The 21154-nt window shown below is 37.8% G+C and overlaps 2 protein-coding genes across 5 annotated transcripts; one reads left to right on the forward strand and one right to left on the reverse strand.

Moving 5' to 3' along the window:
* The first annotated feature begins 3484 nt into the window (after positions 1 to 3484).
* Positions 3485 to 7671, forward strand: LOC117703922 (olfactory receptor 4C45-like). Of its 3 annotated transcripts, none has more exons than XM_076929171.1 (3): positions 3485 to 4304; positions 6473 to 6619; positions 6731 to 7671. In XM_076929171.1, exons 2-3 carry the CDS (start codon positions 6505 to 6507, stop codon positions 7432 to 7434), a joined length of 819 nt encoding a protein of 272 aa, XP_076785286.1. In that variant the 5' UTR covers positions 3485 to 4304; positions 6473 to 6504; the 3' UTR covers positions 7435 to 7671. The 3 variants fall into 3 exon arrangements, with proteins under 3 accessions (XP_076785286.1, XP_076785285.1, XP_034351702.1); XM_076929170.1 differs by having other exon boundaries at positions 3485 to 3824; positions 4190 to 4304; positions 6473 to 7671; XM_034495811.2 differs by having other exon boundaries at positions 3485 to 3824; positions 6473 to 7671.
* A 4372-nt stretch (positions 7672 to 12043) lies between these two features.
* Positions 12044 to 20756, reverse strand: LOC117703693 (olfactory receptor 4C3). 2 transcript variants are annotated; one of them, XM_076929172.1, is made up of 3 exons: positions 20326 to 20756; positions 20121 to 20191; positions 12044 to 17627 (listed from the first exon to the last, which is right to left on the reverse strand). In XM_076929172.1, the coding sequence occupies exons 1-3, from the start codon at positions 20403 to 20405 to the stop codon at positions 16663 to 16665; spliced, it is 1116 nt and encodes a 371-aa protein (XP_076785287.1). In that variant the 5' UTR covers positions 20406 to 20756; the 3' UTR covers positions 12044 to 16662. The 2 variants fall into 2 exon arrangements, with proteins under 2 accessions (XP_076785287.1, XP_076785288.1); XM_076929173.1 differs by having other exon boundaries at positions 20297 to 20756.
* Between the last annotated feature and the right edge of the window lie 398 nt (positions 20757 to 21154).

Raw genomic sequence — 21154 nt, forward strand, 5'->3', positions numbered from 1 at the left:
AATTGTATATTGCAAAATACACAGCCTTGGTATATCTATTCATCAAGCATCCTGAGCAGACCTGCCCAAACCTCCGATGTCCTGGAATTCCATCTGGATGCAGTGAAGACAAAGTGTCAGAGGCTTATCAATTTACTCTACGCCCCACCCCTCTTCTAATATCTCAACACCCGTAATCAGCTTGAAGAAGTTAAAGAAGAGTCAACGCCCCTATTCCCTGGGCTTGGGGACTAAGGTGGTTAATATTGGTCTGTCTTTCTAGGGAAAAGTAGTGGTTTTGTTGGAACAGGGAGGATTAGCTAGGACTCATTGCATAGCCATAACCTATTGGTAGAAATCTGAATAATTAATATCAAGATGAAGGTATAATTTCTTAAATGGTACAAAATTTACTTTGATTTCAAATTTAAGGTTTTTATTGGTATGAGCTTCTTATTGATATAAAAGTGAAATGAATATTGATACTCTCATGGGCATTGTGCCTGTATAACACATTTAGGAATACAAGGCTTAGACCCAGTCCTTCTTTAACTTTTTTAACTGATTTGGGATGGTTAGCCTATGAGTTAAGGGACTATAGCAAATTCATGGCTTTAAGTCTATTGTTAGGGTGTTTTCTATATTATATTTAGAAATAGCTGAGAGGAGTTAACAGACAACAGTCCAGGTTACCTTACATGGATAGTTGGTTTTCAAAACATCAGAAGTCCATAGAATTGACATTACAAATATTTCTATATTAATGTTCATTTTGATTAGAGACCTGTCTGCTCCTGACAGCTTCGATCATGGATTCTAAGAAGAAATTAAGCATCCTTGGAGTTACTCCAGTTGTGCGGTGACAGCCACTAGGCAAGAATTGCCTCTTTCCATCTACAGACAAATTACTGTCCAGAAAAGGACACACTTGCAGAATAGTCGACTGATTATATCTGCCTAGACAGAGTAATCAGCCCTTAATAATTCTGCAGCACTAAGGTCTGTCAGATGACTCTGGGCCAGAAGGCTGAAGATTTGATGCTCCAACGTTCAGTAGTATAGGGGCTTTCCAGGTGTTCAGCAGTCTCTATAAATTGGTTAAGTTTTAGAAGCTATGCTTAGTGCTTCCCATAATTTCAGTTAACTCAGCCATTCTGGATTTCTGACAGGGTGAAGACCTATAGTCTCATAGCCAATCCTGGCTATTTACTTTGAGAGAACAGATCTGAGTGGACGGTTTTCAGCTGACATTCATTCAAAAGCAAGGAAAAAAAAGCCAGGTTCAAAACTAAGTGCTTTAGTTAGGAGAGATGACAGAGGTTCTGGTTAGTCAACAAAATGATGGACTGGGTATTAGGACTATCTTGTACCTCACCGGTACAATTAGGAATGACTATGCTCTAAGTGCATTTTGAGAGAAAAGTTTTATTTTAACATGAAGGGTGAAGCTAGGTGATGAGAGAGAGAAAGAGAGCGGGGGCATGGAGGCAGATATTCATGTGTCTCCACCAGTCAAAGATAGTTTATATATCTAGGTTGGGTATTGGGTTACACTTCTGATTGAGCATTACCAAACTTATAAAGCCTTTGATTAACATTTTAAAAAATGTATAAAAGCAAAAAGGAGGAGGGGGTATGGGATAGGGCTTTCTAGGGAGGGGAAATTGGGAAAGGGGATGGCATCTGAAATGTAAATAAAATATAAAATAAATTTTTAAAAAAGCAGACTCCAGACAGAGTCACCCAGACCAGCAAACAGCAGGGACAACTAGACAGTGAAAGGCAAGCACAAGACCATAATCAACAGAGCCAATATATGTGAGCATTATCAGAAGCCAGTTCTCCCACTATAGCAAGCCCTGAATAAACCAACACATCTGAAAATCAGGAAGCTGACCTAAAATCCTATCCCATGAAGATAATAGAGTCCTTTAAGGAGGAAATAAATAACTCACTGAAAGACATACAGGAAAACACAATCAAACAGGTGAAAAAATTGAATAAAGCAGTCCAAAACCTAAAAGTGGAAGTAGAAACAATAAAAAAAAAAAAAAAAAAAAAAAAAAAAAAAAAAAAAAAAAAAAACACACAAATGGAGGTAAACCTAAGAAAAACTGTTTTAAGTAGTTTTCCACTGTAGGATTTTAAACACAGTTTGTTGCTGTGACTTTCCCCTTTCATTTTCCTAACACAGGGGCCTTCCATCACACCCTTCTACTCTTCAGACTACTTTCTGCTTTCAGGTCACCTTTGCCATATTGCTCTCCCAGCCTTCCTCAACATCTCTTTTGTCCTCCTGTGATCTCCTGTCCAATTTCATAGACTATAACTACACTTGTCTCTCTATACATACAAGTATGCCGAAGACCTACACATGAGAGACAGAAAATCTTTGACTTTTGAGTATGGGTTACCTTATTTAAAATAAAACATTTTAGAAAAAGCTGCTGATCTGTGAATCTATCTACTTCTGAGATTGCCTCTTATAGGAGATCTTTTTTATTACTGGGTCAATCTCAAAAAAACTTAAAATATGCTTAAAATATGCAAAAAAATGCTTAAAATAGCTTTGTATGGATTTCTGTTATATGCATATGTAAAATATATACAGAGCCATACATATAGATTGCTTTAGAAGATAAAATGTAAGAGGGGACTATGAATCAGTTTGGTGGCAAACAAAGGCACAAAAACAGGCGAACAACAATAAAAAAATAAGGACTACTGGCTATGGAACTAAAAGATCTGCTTTGCTTTCCTAGTCCTGGGATTCAGGAGTATCTGTTGATTTGATTTAAATTCAAAGGTTGATAACAAAGAAAGATGATTTCACACAAAGTTGCAGTCAGTTTTTTATCACCACTAAGGCTAGAGTAGAGAATATAGTAGAATCGCCTTTGTAGAGTGCTTCTGTCCCCTAACTCTCAAGGTATTCTCACTCAATTACCTGACTGTGTGACTTCCTCAGTGGCTATTGATCTAGAGAATAGTACCTAAGTCTAAGTGTCAGCATCCTCTGACAGTGGAATAGAGAGCAAAAGATACATGCCCCCCAATCTAACTAGTTCCTCATGTGGCATATATATATAATTACACTAAAAGAATGTGGCCATTCTAATGCTTTTCTTAATTTCTACACAATCTTCAGTGCTGGAAATCATTTCATTTAATCTCTTTAGCCATTCACTGGTTTAAAAAAAAAAAACCCTGTAATCTACAATAGCAAGCAAGACATTTCCATTTCTAGACCAGGTTCAAAAACATCACAATCAGCAAACAAGTCCCAGAAGGAAGCTTTCAAAGACTTACAATTCATCTCAATCTAAACTACAACTTAGATGTCTACTTAATGCCAGCTGCATTTCTGAAACTAGCCACTGCTAATGATTTTTGTGGGAACCAAGTGGGAATAAACAAGAGATCTTGACTGCTGCCTTGGCAAAGACTTCCACAGAGACTATTACCAATCTTGTGGGTATTTGAGAGGCCAAAGCATGTCCAGATTCTGCACACTGTGGAAGTCTATTTAAAAGCATTGGTTCTCAACCTTCCTAATGCTGAAACTGAAAATGTTGTAGTGACTCTGTACCATGCAATTATTTTCATTGCTACTTCATAATTGTAATTTTGCTGCTATTATGAATCATAATTTAAATATCTGTGACTTCCAATAGTCTTGGGCAACCTCAAAGGGGTTGCAGTCACAGAGAATCCCTGATTTAAAGGTTTATTTTAGATCAAAGAAGAAAGGATCAAAAAATGTGGAGTAGTCAGTGAGCAGTAACAGAAGCAAGCATATGTCAACAAAGTGAAGATTTGTTTAGGAGCTGCTGCGGCTGATGTTGGTAGGTGTCTAAGGACACATATAAAGGGGAGGTTGAGTTAAAATGAAATGACTTCTCTGCACAGTGTTCATGGACTCTCAGAAAGCGAGCATAAGCCAAAATATGGAAAGAAAAACAAGTTGCATATATTCACTTATTTGTTTTTTATTTGAATACAGTGATACTTTCTGATTTGAATGTTTTCCTTGAACTTGATAATAAAACAGAAATAGGCAGTAAGAATTGTATCCTAGAACTATCAAAACATCACAACGTGCTGTTCCATAGCTTATTTTGGGAGCTAATCTCAACTCACAATTGGAACCAAATGAACATTAATATCTACATTGGAGAAATGTTTAGAAAAGTAATAATTTCAGTATCAGCTTATAGAGTCCAGTGAATGCCATGCTGTATGGTCCCAGAGGAAAGAAGTAATGAAGTATTCAATAAGGATTGAATAATCTACAAACAGAGGAATCCACAACTAACTAGACCCAGGTTAGTGTAAACTACATTTTTCCTCAAAACTTTTAAGCCAATTAACTTGACTTAGACAGTTTCTCACTGAAGAGACTTTGTAGTTGTATACTAGTTAAAGTTTAATATTTTCGATGAAAACAAATAAATGTAACATAACATTATGTTACTAAAGAAAATACTTTCTGTAATTCATCCAAACCAGGTTGTATTGAGAAAGAAGCATGTCTAAAGGATCTTTCAAGTACACTGATTGTGAACAGTTCTGTTTGTAACCAATTGAAGCTTTCCCCCTTTTCATAATTTCCACACAGTCACTTTGAAAGTATGATTTGTGAGTGAATTAAACTCATTAAGAATTTTTAGCCACAAAACCCTCACATAGAGGAGCCAGGAACTGAACAGATACACTCAGGGACTTAGCCATCCTGAAAACAAAATGTTTTTTTCTCATTTTTATTGGGTATACATCAACAATTATGAACTTGTAGCCAAAGCTGTTGTAAAAATTATATGGAACATTTTTCTGCAGGTAATATGGAAAGGGGAAATGGGGCAGAAAAAGATTAAAAATCTCAACATTGATAGCTCTGGAAAAGTCACATATAGTCCATTTAAAAAAACACACAGCTGTATATCTTCAAATTTTCTAGCACTTGGCAATGAAGACTATAAATTCATCTTATTTTGACTGAAGTTATTCCCCCAAAGGAAAAAACTTATTATATTAGCTAATCCTCTCATTTATGTCTTCTCAATAATAAATTTAGAGTGGCCTTAGTCTTAGTTACTTCATTTGTAAAATGTTAGTGTAAAGCACAGTTTGGCTTAAAAGTGAGCATATTACTGGACACGATAGAAGTTTAACTTCAAACACATTTTCTTTATAAATACAAAGGGCCCCTGGGGAGACACTGTACCACTCACATGTACACTTTCAAAGATACAGGTGAAGTAACATGAAAGAATTGGGTGTGAATTGGACATGAAACCTGTAGCTATAAAATGAAATGGATTATGCTAAAAAAGAGGTGTAATAAAGGCGGATCCTTAACATTCAGAAGGAAAAAGGTCAGTTTTTAGTTGTGGCTGTCTTTAGGTGCCAGTCATTCATTCGACAGAGAGGAATAATAGGCCACAGAGTATAGGTGCTTTTGATTTAAGAAGATTTATTTCTTTAGCATGGTGTACACAGATGAATTTCATAGAATAGTGGTATTTGTGGTTCTACATTAGACAAACATAACTTCAAAATAATTGTGATGTTGATTATATTTACCCTACAAAAACCCAATGAAATAAACCATGTCAGAGACTGGTTAGAATTTGGAAGTTACCTGTGTAATCAATACTGACAGTTGATTCTTCTTCTTCTTCTTCTTCTTCTTCTTCTTCTTCTTCTTCTTCTTCTTCTTCTTCTTCTTCTTCTTCTTCTTCTTCTTCTTCTTCTCCTTCTCCTTCTCCTTCTCCTTCTCCTTCTCCTCCTCCTCCTCCTCCTCCTCCTCCTTCTCCTCCTCCTCCTCCTCCTCCTCCTCCTCCTCTCCTTCTCCTCCTCCTCCTCCTCCTCCTCTTCCTCCTCCTCCTCCTCTTCTTCTTCTTCTTCTTCTTCTTCTTCTTCTTCTTCTTCTTCTTCTTCTTCTTCTTCTTCTTCTTTTCCTCCTCTTCCTTCTCCTCCTTGTCATCCTCCTTCTCACTGTCATTGTTCTCCTCTTCCTCCTTCTTCTTCTTTCAAAATAGAATTTCTCTCAGTCAATAGATCCTAACAAGATTCTTTTCCCTCCACTTCTCCTATCTCCCTACAACATCCCTTTTCTCCAATTCCACTTCCCCTCTGTTTCCTCTTAAAAAAAAGTGCAAACCTCCAATTGATAATACCTAAGTAGGACAAAACAAGATACAATATGAAAAGGTGAAAGCCCTCATACAGGGTCTGGACAAGGCAACCCAATAAGAGAAAAAGAGTTCTTGTAGTATTTGTAAGGTGCTGTCACTAGTCCATGAAAATACATTAGAAATAATCCAACCTATCTAATCTGGTTTTTATAACTGCATGGGATGTGCTACTGTCTGCAGATGTGAGCAAAAGTGCAGCTACACTGACCTCAGGGACCAGAAGTAATAAGATGATAGAGTACTTCAGAGTTTCACTTCAAATATCATCACTGAGACACCCTATGGTTTCTTTTCAGATGACTATATCCACAGAGACCATACTAAATTGATGGAAAGGATAAGCAATGTCACAGAATTCATCCTCCTGGGCTTGACACAAGACCCACATCTGCAGAAGCTCTTATTTGTTGTGTGCTTAATGATCTATGTGATCACACTGGCAGGTAACATGCTCATCTCAGTCACCATCTTCATCAGCCCAGCCCTGGCTACTCCCATGTACTTCTTCCTGTCCTACTTGTCCATCATAGATGGTTTCTACTCTTCTTCCATAGCACCCAGAATGATCTATGACCTAATCTCTGAGAAGAGCACCATATCCTTCAATGGCTGCATGACTCAGCTTTTTGCTGAGCATTTTTTTGCTGCAGCTGAAATCATCTTGCTGATATCCATGGCCTATGATCGCTATGTGGCCATCTGCAAGCCCTTGCACTACATGACCATCATGAGCCGACCTGTGTGTGTATTCCTGGTGGGGGCTGCTGTAATCTTAGGATTCATCCATGGAGGGATACAGATTTTGTTCATGGCTCAGTTACCCTTCTGTGGCCCAAATATCATTGATCACTTTATGTGTGATTTAATACCACTCCTGGAGTTGGCCTGCACTGACACTCACACTCTGGGGCCCCTGATCGCTGCCAACAGTGGGTCACTGTGTTTGCTTACTTTTTCTATGCTGGTTGCTTCCTATGTGGTCATCCTGCACTCCCTAAGGAATCACAGTTCAGAAGGGCGTCGCAAAGCCCTGTCTACCTGTGCTTCTCATGTCACTGTTGTTGTCTTATTCTTTGTACCTTGTTCTTACCTATACCTAAGGCCCATGACCTCCTTCCCCACTGACAAAGCTGTAACTGTGTTTTGCACCCTAGTGACACCTATGTTGAACCCTTTAATCTATACTCTCAGAAATGAGGAGGTCAAAAGGGTGATGAAGAAACTCTGGGGTCAAATGGGGAAAGCCAATGATATGTAAACCTGGTGATTTGTATCTCTAGAAACAATGTCTAGTGTTTTTTCACAAACATTTGTTTTTCTTATGAAATGAATAAAATTTAAGAAAGTCAATTTTCTTCTGCTTCAAGGTTTAATTGGCTTAATCACTTTATTTATTGGTTATGTACAGTCTCATAATACATGTAAACAAAGTTTGTAATCAAATCAGTGTAGCCTGTTTCCACCCCATTAAAATATATCATCCATTGTGTTGAGATTCTTTAGCTCCTTTCTTTTTGTTCTTCATAAAATGAATAACAAGTTGTTCTGAGCTTGGCCACCCCCTCTACTTAGAAGTAAGTGGATCTTTATACCCATCGGCTAACTTTACCTGCTCTTCCTCTTTCCTAACCTGCCTAGCTTCTGTGGCCACTATTCTACTCTCAGCTTCAGTGAGATCAAAATGCTTTGACTTCTACAAATGAGTGAGGATGTGCAGTATTTGCCTTGTTGGTCCACCTACCCACTATCATTGCCACAAATGCTAGGATTCCATTCATGCTATGGTTGAGTAATATTCTAATGTAAATATAAATTACATTTCTTAATTGTAAGTATGTATAAGTGAATTATACTGACACATTATGGCAGGTAGGTGCACCATAAAGGGGTCATAATAAATCTTGTTATTCCCACAATGTTTAATTTCCTTAAGATAAAAAAGAAGTAAATACCACTAAATTCAACTTAAACTGTATTTATCAATTACCAATGCACTCAGAAAATGCAATTTTTAATATTTTGTTGAGCAGATATCTATGAGGGTAAAGTGTCAAAGGTTCAAACAATTATTTTATTTAATGTGAGAATAGTGAAAATCACTTACCATATTTTGATCATATTCAATATGCACTCTATTCAGATCCACTCCAACCTCCTGATGCCCCTAACTTCTTGTCTTTTTTTTATAGGACACTGAGTCAAATTTGTGTTGCCTACATATACATGAGGGGTGTTTAAAATGCAGAGCCATTAAAATACAATGAGGAAAGTCAGAAGGAATGAGAATAAAGAAAACCTTTAATACAAATTTGTATTCACTCTCATATTTAATCGAAATCTATACTTTATTTGTGAAACAGTGATTTAAGAAATGGGGAAAATTCTGTTTTAAGTAGTGTTGTGCATAAATTTTAAATGAGTCTGTTCTCTTTTTATTCAGTTGTATATTTTCTGTAAAACTTTAAAGTGAAGTTTTACTATATTTCAAGTCTTTATTCTTTAATTTCCCTATCATGAACCAACCTCCAATTACCACCAGCTACTATTCCTCTCCTATCCTCTCTCCTTTCACTTGGCATAGCCTAAGGATGAATACTTATTTTTGGACAAGGAACCAGGATCATAAAGATTTATATGCCTAGGATGCTTTGTTAAACTGAACAATGGAATAATTTATCCCCTTTTTAGGCCAGCAGAGGCTTAAACTTATTGGCTGAAGTTAATGTTACATTAAAGAAGCAATAATTGAAGAGTGGAGAGAAAAAATAAAATGGTTGACCAGTAAAGAAGTCATGGAGGTAGTGTGTGGACAGGATCACTGAGAAGATTAACTTCAGAAAGGATGAATGCAGGCATACTGCAAAGTCTGGACACACAGGAAATTCTTGGGACTGGGAGCAGAACTGTGACAGAGTATCTTGGGTTTTTAAAGATTTATTTTTTATTTTATGCACATGTGTTAGTGCCTAAGTGTAAACATGTATAATATATATGTACAGACACAAACACAAACACAAATATAAATATATGCCTGGTGCCTGAAAGAACCATAAGAGGAATTTGGATCCCCTGAAATGGGAGTTACAGGCAGCTATGAGTATCCATATGGGTACTGGAAAATGAAACCAGATTCTCTTGTAAGAGCTGTGAGTGCTTTTAACTTCTGAGCCATCTTTTCAGCACCAAAATGCCTTGTTTTGAGAGAGAAGACAATCATCATTTTATGACTATCAGTTGGCACCATTTTTATAAGTGCCATGTCTCTTTAATTTTAATTTTCCAATTGTAATAGCCACACATGAATATGTTTACATATGAAAAGGTCTTTCCTGCTTTTTTATGTGTCTTGAATAAAAAAAAAACTATTATGATGAATTTGATAATCATTCCTATAATGCTTTTTGAATAAAAAATATAAGCTATAAGAAAATATTGTTAGTGATTTCTTTTCTTATTAATAATATAACTAGCACACACACATACACACACACACACCACATACTTTATTTCTTTGTTCATTTCTTTGTTCATTTTGTTTCTGTTTTTTTGGTTCTGACTATGTAACCCAGGCTGGTCTCAAACTCAAGGTTTTTCTATGTCTCCTCTTAAGTGTTGGGATTACAGTCATGCACCATCATAAACAATTATATCTGTCCTCAATGTATTTTTCACTCTATGTTGCTTTCCAGACCTGGAATAGAGTGGATATAGGCCTAATTTAATTATCTTTTAATTACTATAAAATAATTTATTATATATCTGCTTTTATTATTAAGCATTTCCCAGCTTGATAGTTTCTGTCTTGTCATTCCTCTACCTAAGGTAATGTAAACTTGATTTAGTTTTCTTTTAATGACTACAAAATAATTCATTATGGTTCTCTTGCCTACAATGCAAGGGAGCCCTGGTGCACCAGTATCATTAAACCTCATGTCCTGTCCATGTGAGTTTTTGGGGTAGCGCATCCCCTGGTTTTGGATTTTAAAGTCCAACATTTTGGAGGTTCCACTGAGATACACTCTTTCAGAACCCCATGACTCAGGAATCGGAGGTTTTTGCTCGAGCAGGTTAAAAGGACTTCAGGTGGTGCAGAAAGAAGTGTGGACCCTGTTGGCCCATGCCTATGAACCGGGGATCCCGGAAACATCCCACAGTTTCCAGGTTGGAGACCGGTCTACGTCCAGCTGAAAGGGACCATTCCTGGTGCTGCTGACCACTCCCACCGCATGTGAAGGTTGATGAAATATCAGCTTAGATCCACGCCTTTCATGTGAAACCAGCTCCAGAGGGACCATCGCCTAATTGGATAGTCCGGCACACTCAAAGCCCACTCAAGATAAGGATCCAAAGGCTGACTAAAGCTGACTAACATGATTCCACCTGAGGTACTCATGGTCTGGACCGTGATCCCGTTCCTAGTAGGAAGACCTGGACTAGCTCTTAGAGGTAACCCTCGTGCCCTGCAAAAGTTGATGCCTTCCAGGTCTCCTCAGTCCACAGTACTTCCAACCCAGAAAGCCGTATTAGATGAGACTCAGCCAAATTTGGATGGGTCAGAACTCAGGCTGGTCCAGATAATAGAGCAGGCTTTTCAGGTGTTAAACTGTACTAACCCGGAGGCTACTCAGGCATGCTGGCTCTGTTATGATGTAGCCCCTCCTTACTATGAGGCTGTGGGGCTCATAGGTAATTACTCAACCTCTGTCTCACTCTCAAGCTGCCGCTGGACCTCTTGAGGTGCTAAGATCATGCTAACAGTGGTCTCTCAATGAGGGCTCTGCCTGGGAAAGGTCCTACATACTCACTCTCACCTGTGCAATACAAACGTCCATGTAGCACAGGAAGACAGTGTTAGTTACTTACTCCCCCTGAAGATGGTTGGTGGACATGTGTTACATGTCCTTACACCCTGTGTTAATTCCAGGGTGCTAAACCAAGCCCAAGACTTCTGTGTCATGGTCTGGCTGGTGCCTAGGCTAATATACCATGCTAAAAATGGTCTCCTAGATGCCTAGGAAGGAAGATTTCACAGATCCAAAAGAGAACCTGTTAGCACGACTCTCGCAGTCCTCTTGGGTTTGGGGGTAACTGCAGAGGTAGCTACCAGAGGAACTGCCCTAGCTCTGCAGCCTGAGTACTACCAGAGACTTAGTGAGGCTATAGATGTAGATATTCAGGCTATGAAAGATTCAGTCTCTAAATTACAGGAATCCTTGGCCTCTCTTTCTGAGAACTTCTGTTCTGAGGTGATCATGCAGAACAGAAGGGGATTAAATCTCCTTTTCCTCCAACAAGGTGGGTTGTGTGCAGCCTTGAAAGAAAAATGTTATTTTTATATAGATCATTCGGGAGTAATCAAAGATTCCATGGCCAAGGTCCGAGAAAGGCTAGCTAAGAGACAAAAAGAAAGAGAACAGAATCTGGGGTGGTTAGAGTCATGCTACAATAAATCTCCCTGGTTTACTACCTTGGTTTCAGCCATAATGGGACCCCTTATAATCTTGCTTCTATTGCTCACCTTTGGCCCCTACATTCTAAATTGCTTAGTTAAATTTGTTAAAGATTGTGTTAATACCATACACGTGCTTATGCTTAGACAACTGTAAGGCCCCCACGAATGGAGGACCTCACCCAAGTCTCAAGTATTCACGGCCACCCCAGTAACCCACAAGACACCGAACTTGATGTAATTAGCAAGAGGCATATTTTAATCAGTATACTGAGGTCAAGACCCATGACCCACACAGGGGCAGTGGGGTCTAACCCCGGGGTTTTGGAGACAGAGAGAATTTAAAGCCCAAAACCACAACTCGGGGGGGGGGGGAACCACAACCCAGGGGAAGTAAGGGAGGGCTATTGGAGAGCACCTGTGGAAAGTCCCAGCCCATTATTCAGTTTGTGATAGGGTACAAGGAACAGGCTATTCCCTAAGAGCCTATACGTAATCAGCCATCTATCTTGTGGTCAGCCAAGTTCCTGGTATCTAGGGTGCACATGCACGCTAACTTGAACTCCCAGCTCAAACCTATCTTATCAAATCTATCTTATGGTCAGTTTTTAGTTCCTGGTACCCATGGTGCACAGTCACGATGACCTGAACTCTCAGCTCTGAACTCCTATCTTATCTATTTTGTCTTGTGGATAGCTAGTTTCCTAGGACCCAGAGCACAGAACAAGCTGATCTGCACTCTTGACTCCATCTGTGGAAGGTTTAAAAAATTTTTAACTCTTTCACAACAATATGACAGTGTATACCAAGATGATAGCTTGTGATTCCAAGATTGGAATCAGCCACAAAGAAAAGGGGAGAATGTTAAGAATTTGGTTAAACTTAAAAATTAGCTGCCCTCTGACACATCCTGGGAGGAGCACATTCCTTAGTCCAAGGACACCTACTGGATTACCCTGCTGTATTAACATTCAGAGGAAGAAGGGATTAACACTTCTCAGACCACAGGGAAGAGAACCCACCTGCATGTGGGGATTGCCCAGAGCATGTAGACACATTCTGCAGTACAGACCAACCCTCAAAACTTAAAGACAAGAAAGGTCCTTGCTACTTCATTTCCCAAAGATCAATCAGTTTAAAAGTCAAACTGTTCTGCCAATCATAGTGTGCCTAATCACTGTTTCTTTAGTACACCCCTTAAACTGTATAAAAACTGCTCTTAACCTCAACTCGGGGTTCGCTTGCCTACAATGCAAGGGAGCCCTTGTGCACCAGTATCATTAAACCTCATGTTGTTATAGCGGAAAAAAATAATAATTCATTAAACCTGTTGTATATTATTGAAACATTCCCTGGTTTGGTTTAATAATTATTCTTTCACTGATTTTTGAATCAAAAAATATAAGCCATAGGAAAAAAACATTGTTAGTGACTTCTTTTCACATTAATAGTATAACTAAAACATACACACACCACATACTTTATTTCTTTGTTCATTTTTTTTTTGCTCATTTTATTTCTATATTTTGATTCTGGCTATGTAACCTAGGGTGGTCTTAACATTCCCCTACTGATATTTTTTCTTTCTTTAACAAAAGCATCTACTATGTATTATAAAAAGACAATTCTGTGGTGAATAGATGCATGAGGAAGTTTTCTAAATAAAAGAAATACCTGTGAATAAATAAAACAGAGTAACTTCTATGTTTAATAAATACCACCAAATGGTTTTCTGTACAGACTATGACACTAGCAGAGTGTTAATCTTTGACAGCATTGACACTGTCATGTGTCTAAACTTAAACTGAGATTGGGAATCTTTGCCAATGTATATATAAACTGTAAATTCTTCTTTCCATATTTGACTGATTATCTATTGGTTAACTTTACTTTTTTCCTTGGATAATTATTCTTTATGTTCCATTTGCTGGTTGCAAAATAGAATGTGAATATCATAACCTGATTTTGTGTGTTATCATTGAAAATATTTTATATATTAAGTAGTCACATTTCTCAGTCCCTTTTAATCTTATCTTGGAAATTTTCTCTAGCCTAGACCATGAATGCATTCGAAAATATTATCTTCTAATAATCTTCCAATACATTCTAACCTTGAATTTATCTTTATGGTCACATGAAATAATTTTTACCTCCCCCAAATGACTCCACATTCTCTTCTAGGGATAAATCTAGATTTCCAGTTGTATACAATTTTACATGAACTTTCATAGACTGTAAAACCCCACTTACAACATTTATTTATAATATAAAATTAACTGTATATAATCAGTATACATGAAAATATGTGAGAGCACATCATATATAATTGATTCATATCATATATGATGTATATATTTCACATCATATAATTAATATCAAAATGGAAAAAGTAACAACATGTATTTGGCCTTAAAACACTCCCAACTGCTAGTCTATTAGATACATAAGTTTGAGAATAAAGCAATGACAATTCTACAGTAATCTTCTGCTTTTATTAATTCTTGGAGCCAAATATTTTCTATTTTTCCTGATAATGGAGTACATTTTTATTAATTTATAACATTGTTCTCTATTATGAGACTTGAGGTTGGTGGAGAAATTTTTACCTAGCATATACACCAAAAGAGAAAGGTCTATATGTTACAATATACTGAGCCACAGATTATGCATCAAACAAAGGATAAATTTATTATAAGGTATGGAACCTACACAATCTGAAAGAGTGAAAATTTGAAAAGCATATAATCAAACTTTATAAAACAAGAAAATGATGGAATAAGCATGGGTCTGCCTTAAATTTCAAAGAAACAGGGACTAGAGAGATGGTGCAGCACTTCAGAGCTTATACTGTTCTTACATAGAACTGACCCAGTTCCCAGCACTCATATTGGGCAGCTCATAGCCACCTATAGCCCCAGAGAGATCCAACGCCTCAAGCCTTTTCAGTAGGCAGCTCCACTTACACATACTTGTGTTCATACACACATAATTCAAAAGTAAAACAACTAAATCTTTTTCAGTAAAAGATTTCAGAACATAAGAACCCCTTGGAATGTATAATAAGAATAATTATAAGTCACAAAACAAAAGATTTTAGTCTCTGAAAGGGATGTGAGGAGAAGGAATCAGAGGGAGACAAGAAAGAATGGGATGAGAATCATCAGAATACATTATATAGATGTAAGACATTGTAAATAAATAAATAATAATAAATAAATAGAAATGCCACTCTATTTCCCACCAAAAAAGTTCTGCTCTAAAGTCAGGATATATATTTATGCTAGTGGAGACAAGGCAGCAATCTATTTCTGAGAGGGACTTAGTAGACATAGTATCAAACATGTTAATAGTTTCTTATGTGCAGGAAACTGTTAAAAACATGATTTAGATTATCTAGTTTAATTGTCAAAAGCACCACTTTGACAATAATATAAAATATATTAGGAGCTTCCTGTGTTTGGAAACTGAATTAAAAGTTTCATCTAGATCACTTAGTAAAATAGCACTTTAAAGCATAAATTGTCTTCATAATTCCCTGAGTTTATTGGGATACACAGTTAATACTTTTAAAACGTAGAGAATTCTGCCACTCACTATAACACAAGTAGACATGGAAGAGGTAATTCTAAGTGAAATAAACCAGACATATGTAGAAAATACAACATGATCTGACATGCAAACATAAGATATCTTTACCCTCATTCTAAATGTATGTATCAAGGAGTTATGATCTTTGAATCAGTTATCCAAGGTCATCCCAGTAATAAACATAAGAACTAAGACTGAGACTGTGGTCTGTCTCCAAAGCCCAGGCTCTTGGCCTGTCTGAGCTAGTATGGAAGCCATGCTGCCAGTGTCACAAAGGATGATGATGCACACCATCTTGTAGGCACACATACATGACTATGCATTGTAGCAGGATATTTATTCTGCTACATTGTATTTGCAGTGGAGTTCAGTGATTGGGCAGTAGAAGAGGAGGTGAAAGAGAAAGGGGAGGAGAGAAGAAAGAGGAAGGAGGAGAGAGGCTATCAACCATGGAAGAAGACGGATGGGTCAAAAGCAGTCCTGGGTAGCAATTTCTATCAAAAGGTTAGATATTGGGTAACAGTTCTAATTGTGTGGGCATTTTGTTAATTGAGCATTTCCAAATATGTAAATCTATTGGATAATCTTTAAGCATTAAGAGTCACCATTCTACTAGGTATGACGAGGATGGCGGGTATTGTCAGGGGCTTAACAGAGAGCCATGAGGGTCACGGGTTGGCCCAAGATTTATGCTTTGGGACATGATCTCTAAGGAGCTAATCGGAGGAACCAGCCACCAGGTAACATGGTGGGTGCTAGGGCAGGTGTTTCTAGCTAGCCAGAAGCCTTGGTCAGAGCAGGAACAGCAGGAACATGGCGACTGCCCAGAAACAAGCTGGACAGAGCTTGTTTAGAAAAGCACCCTTTTCTAAATATCTCCTATTTCAATGCATGAAGGTTTTTCAGATGTGTTGTTCCTCACTTTTCTATAGATCAATTAATTATCACAAAGACCCAACTTATCTTGCAATTTAAAGACAGGAGCAATGATATCCTGTGTTTTGAAATTTCATTAAAAAGTCTTATCTGTATCATTTAGTGAAATAACACTTTAAAACATAAATTATCTTCACATTTCCCCAGCTTATTGAGATATACAATAAAATACCTTTAAAAAATAGAGAATCCTGTCATAATGGGTGATAATGGGTCAAAAATAACTGATTTTGATTTATGAAACTAGATAACCTTGGTAAGTCAATTAACCACATCAGACAACCAAGCTCCCTTATTTCTAAATAAGGAATGATGATAATTCAGCTCTTATATACTTTGTACAGCTAGTCTAGAATAAAACTGTGCAATTTAAGTAAAAAACTCAGTAACCCAGAAAAGCCTACAAAGATGGAGGGGGATACATAGAGTAGCATGACATTTGGTAGTGAAAATAACAAGCTTCAGTTGTTTAACTCGGAGAAACAGAGTCACCATTGTTACCTTTTTTACCACTCAGGTACCTACAACTTCTGGGCGTGTGAAGAGCTTTCTGATGGCATCTTTTACCTCTTCATTTCTCAGAGTATAAATGAGTGGATTCAACATGGGTGTTAGAATACCATAAAACACTGCCAAGTTCTTGTCTATAGGTAAAGTAGTTGATGGACGCATATAACTAAATATACAGGGCACAAAGAACATAGTAACAACAGTGAAGTGAGCCCCACAGGTAGACAGAGCTTTCCGTCTCCCCTCTGCGCTATGGGACTGCAAGGAATGCAGGATGACAATGTACGAGGCAGCCAGCATGAGGAAGTTCAGCAGGCAAATCACACCACTGTTGGCTACCACCAGCAGGCCAATGACATATGTGTTGGTGCAGGCCAGCTCCAGTAAAGGATACAAGTCACACACAAAGTGATTGATAACATTGGGTCCACAGAAAGGCAACTGAAAAATCAAAAGGATCTGAACCAATGAATGCAGGAAGCCACCCAGCCAAGCCACTCCCACCAGCACAACACAAAGGTGCCTGGTCATTGTGGTGGTATAGTGCAGGGGCTTGCAGATGGCTACATAACGGTCATAAGCCATCACTGTGAGCAGAATGATCTCAACACCTCCCAGGAAATGAGCTCCAAAGAGCTGGGCCATGCATCCCTCATAAGAAAGAGTTGTCCCCTCATACAAAGAATCAGCAATGAGTTTAGGTGCCAAAGAAGAAGAATAGCAGGTGTCAATAAAGGATAGATTGGAAAGGAAGAAATACATGGGGGAAGCCAGGCTGGAGCTGAAGGTGATGGTGACCACAATGAGCATGTTGCCACAAACTGTGACTGCATAGATAACCAAGAAGACCACAAAGAGAATTCTCTGGATCTCTGGCCTCTGGGAAAGTCCCAGCATAAAAAACTCTGTAATATTGTGTGGTATTTCCATAGACTCCAGGGATACCGAGTGTGTAGGTGCAGTGTCGTCTATAAAGTGAAAAAGAAAGTATACAAGAAAATTAACTCCAGGAGAAGGGAATGTTGCAAGGTTTCCTTTGAATATCTCACTCTGCTCTTAGCATGTTTTTTTCAAAAATCTTATACTAATTTATTCTGTTGTCTCTTAAATATCATCGTACACCCTTTGCTTCACTGAGTACTAGTTATTAGCTGCAAATAATTCGTGATATCAGCTTCTTTGCTTACAGCTGTGATTGAACCTTTAATAGTCAGTGATTTTTCTAATTCCAACTGAGATGTACTTCTGACCATTTTCAGGGTAATATAATGGAATTTGAGGAAAATAAGAAGAGATGAAGAAAGGGAAGTGGAGGAAGGGGAGGGAAGAGGGATGAGGAAGGGGAGGAGGAGAAAGAAGAGGAAGAAGATGAGGAACTGAAGTAGGTTAGGAGAAACCAGAAGTAGTTGCAATTAGAAACTGGCATGTTTTCCTCTTCTCTTCTGTTCATTTACTCCTGTGCTCCCCCACCCCAGGCTTTGGACAGCATCATGGCTAGGAAGCCAACCTAATTTACCATCTCCCACACACTCACACACCACTTTACATGATTTACACTCTTCTGGTTTTTTTCTTGTCTTTGATCTCACTAAAATCCACCTAGCTAAAGGCTGCAACTTCCTCTACTGACTACAAGACAGCCTTGGCATTTAAAAAAGTAAATTAACTTTGTTGGGAAGTCTCAATCTATTACACAATCATTTCTATTAATAACATAAAACAAACTATAAGTACAGAAACATCAGGTGATCTATGATGCTCTGCTTTTTTCTTTGCTTTCATTTTCTGAGACAGGGTCTTATAACACAACCCAGGCTACATACAATCCTGTTGTCTGACTTACTAGAGTTGAGATTGCAGACAGGAACTACATTACTCACCTCAGATGCTAAGCAGACCATCTGAGCAGGCTATAAATGACAGTCTACTGCAACAGAACATGCCTGCATACTTCCTGTGCCCCTGAGGATATTACACCACTGACGCTTTTGTTTTGAGAAACCTATCAATAAGACCTTCACAACTCTCTTACCTAGAAGTAAACTATTCTTTTTGAAGAGTTAAAACTCCCCACTTGCTAAAGCTATATAATATAAAGTAAAAGAATTAAGGGAGAACCATAGAGTGTCAGAAAGAGACTGCAGGCTAGAAGAAATCCTGCAAGGAAAAAAACACTTGTGCTAATCAGGAATAATCTCTCTTTGCTGTCTATGCTTTATTGCAAGGACATAACTATAGTTTCTATAAGTGACAAGTCTGATGTGGCAAACCTTTATAGCCAAAAGCCCAGATAGCAGTGCAGATCAAACCTGCATGACCCAAGCAGCACTTTCCAATATATATGTACATATATATACATACATATTATACATACATACATACATACATACATACATACATACATACATATATCACAGCTTGTTTTAACTTTCACATCATCCCCACAGAGTAAGAGAAAAGGAGACACTGCATTCAACAACTTTGGGCTAGGCTTGAGCATTTTTATTGCATTTTGTGTTTCCTTTTTATTTTTCATTTGAGAAATACAAATACCAAATTAGTGGCAGATCTGAGCCTTGCCCCTGGGTAGTCTTGCCACAGTGTCTGTGGGCTGGGATATATGATATTGTCAGTTAATACTTCTATATTTGATCCCTGCCATTGACAATCATGCTCAATGTTACAATGGATAATGTACAATTTCTCAAAGCCTTAATGTTTTTATCTATAAAATAAGAACAAACATGCTTGCAATTATTATGTCTATGTTCAAAACTGGGCTAACATTTTAAATAAAAGAGCTCTAGAACAACCTAATGTAGCAGTAAGGACACAAAAGCAGGGTATGTTGTGTGTATATAAGGACCTAGAAGCAATAAATATTTAATAATTAATATCTGTGATTACCACTATCATCTATATCATGGACAATTCTTTGTGTGGTTTAAGGAACTAAGACAGGCTGCAGACTGGCATTTCAAATTTATAAACATGAAATATGAAAAATGTCCTAATATTTATTCTCATATTGAAAAAAGTAGAGAAAACAAAATCACCCTGAATATTATAAAATATAGATAAATGGTAAATGAATATGCCCCAAGATAAAAATGATATGGTGACTTGTCTCTCTGATTCATATTTGTGACTGTAGAAAAAAACATTTATTAAAAATTATTTCTAAAAGAACTCTCCTCTTTGTATTAGCCATACAACTATTCTATATAACATGAGAACTCTACTAAAACTTCCCTGGGGCACTTTTATTCTGGATGTTTTTGTCTTTTGTTTTAAAAATAGATTATAACCCATGCTTAGTGATACATGCCTATACCATGGTATTGGTAATGTTAAGACAGGAGCCTTGCTGTGAGTTCAAGGTCAGTCTGAGCTGTATGATGAATAGTACCAAGCCAGCTGACAACAAAGCAAGATCCTGTCTCTAAATAAGTAAAACTTACATTGACTGAGTCTGCGCACACCATAGGAGCTCCACAGCTTTTTCACATCCCCACATCTTGGACTGGTAAACCTGGAAAAGTTCATAAAAGGTCATTAAGGCTAGCTTCAACATATGATCTCAAATTTCCAGTTTCCTATCTGTTTTAATCTTAGATAAGAGTTAAACAATTTTTACATTTATGCAAAGCACATTATAGTTGTTACCAAGTAACAAAATTTGCCTGAGCTGAAAACTTCCTGCTATTAGTAAAGTAAATGTGAAGTCCAAAAGGTGAATCATTCATTCACAAAAGACTAAGAATCCACTGCATTGCCACTTCCCTTTCATTTGCTGAAGAACATAACTTTAAAAATCTCATTTCATCCTGATGAATTTGAGATTCAGGAGAGCAGTTGTTTCAAAGTTGAGTAGAAGATTTGAAGCAGAAGCATGACCAATCCTAGGTCTTTCCTCACACCATGCTGTGCACTGTCCACATAAACACAACCTTCAGTTTTCTGCTTCATCTGGCTTTGGCAAGTCAGACTGCACTCCTGCTAATGGCCAGGGAGAAGTTTCTCAGAGGGGTTAAGTGGCTCGGTCAGTCTGCTTTATACAAAGAATTTCCATGCACAGAATCTCAGAGAAAAATCTTTCCCCTTCTACTGAAAGGGGTTATTTATAAGGTGGAAACGTGACAGGGATTATTAGCCCCTGTGCTCTCTGCCTCTCTGAGGACGATCACCCCACCCCTACAGGATCAACTGCTAGAGCCAGATTAGAAGCAGCTTCTGGTCACAAGATGGGACAGTGTGGAGGCCATCATTTAATTAATCCCTGTGAATACCCTTTGGTCTCCTAAGGAAGAAATTTTAGTTTGTCTCTTTGAGATCTCTCACATCTTTTTAGTGTCTAGAGAGAGTCCACAAATTGCCACAAAGGAAAGAAAGTCAGGATATTTCAAATTCTGATATTGGTGGTCAGAATTTTTAGGGAATCACCAAAAGAGAAGGAACAAAATTAATATCATTTGTTGAACATCCTGTTCTGGAG

This window comes from Arvicanthis niloticus, chromosome 2 (assembly GCF_011762505.2).
Source record: "Arvicanthis niloticus isolate mArvNil1 chromosome 2, mArvNil1.pat.X, whole genome shotgun sequence".
Lineage (NCBI taxonomy): Eukaryota > Metazoa > Chordata > Mammalia > Rodentia > Muridae > Arvicanthis > Arvicanthis niloticus.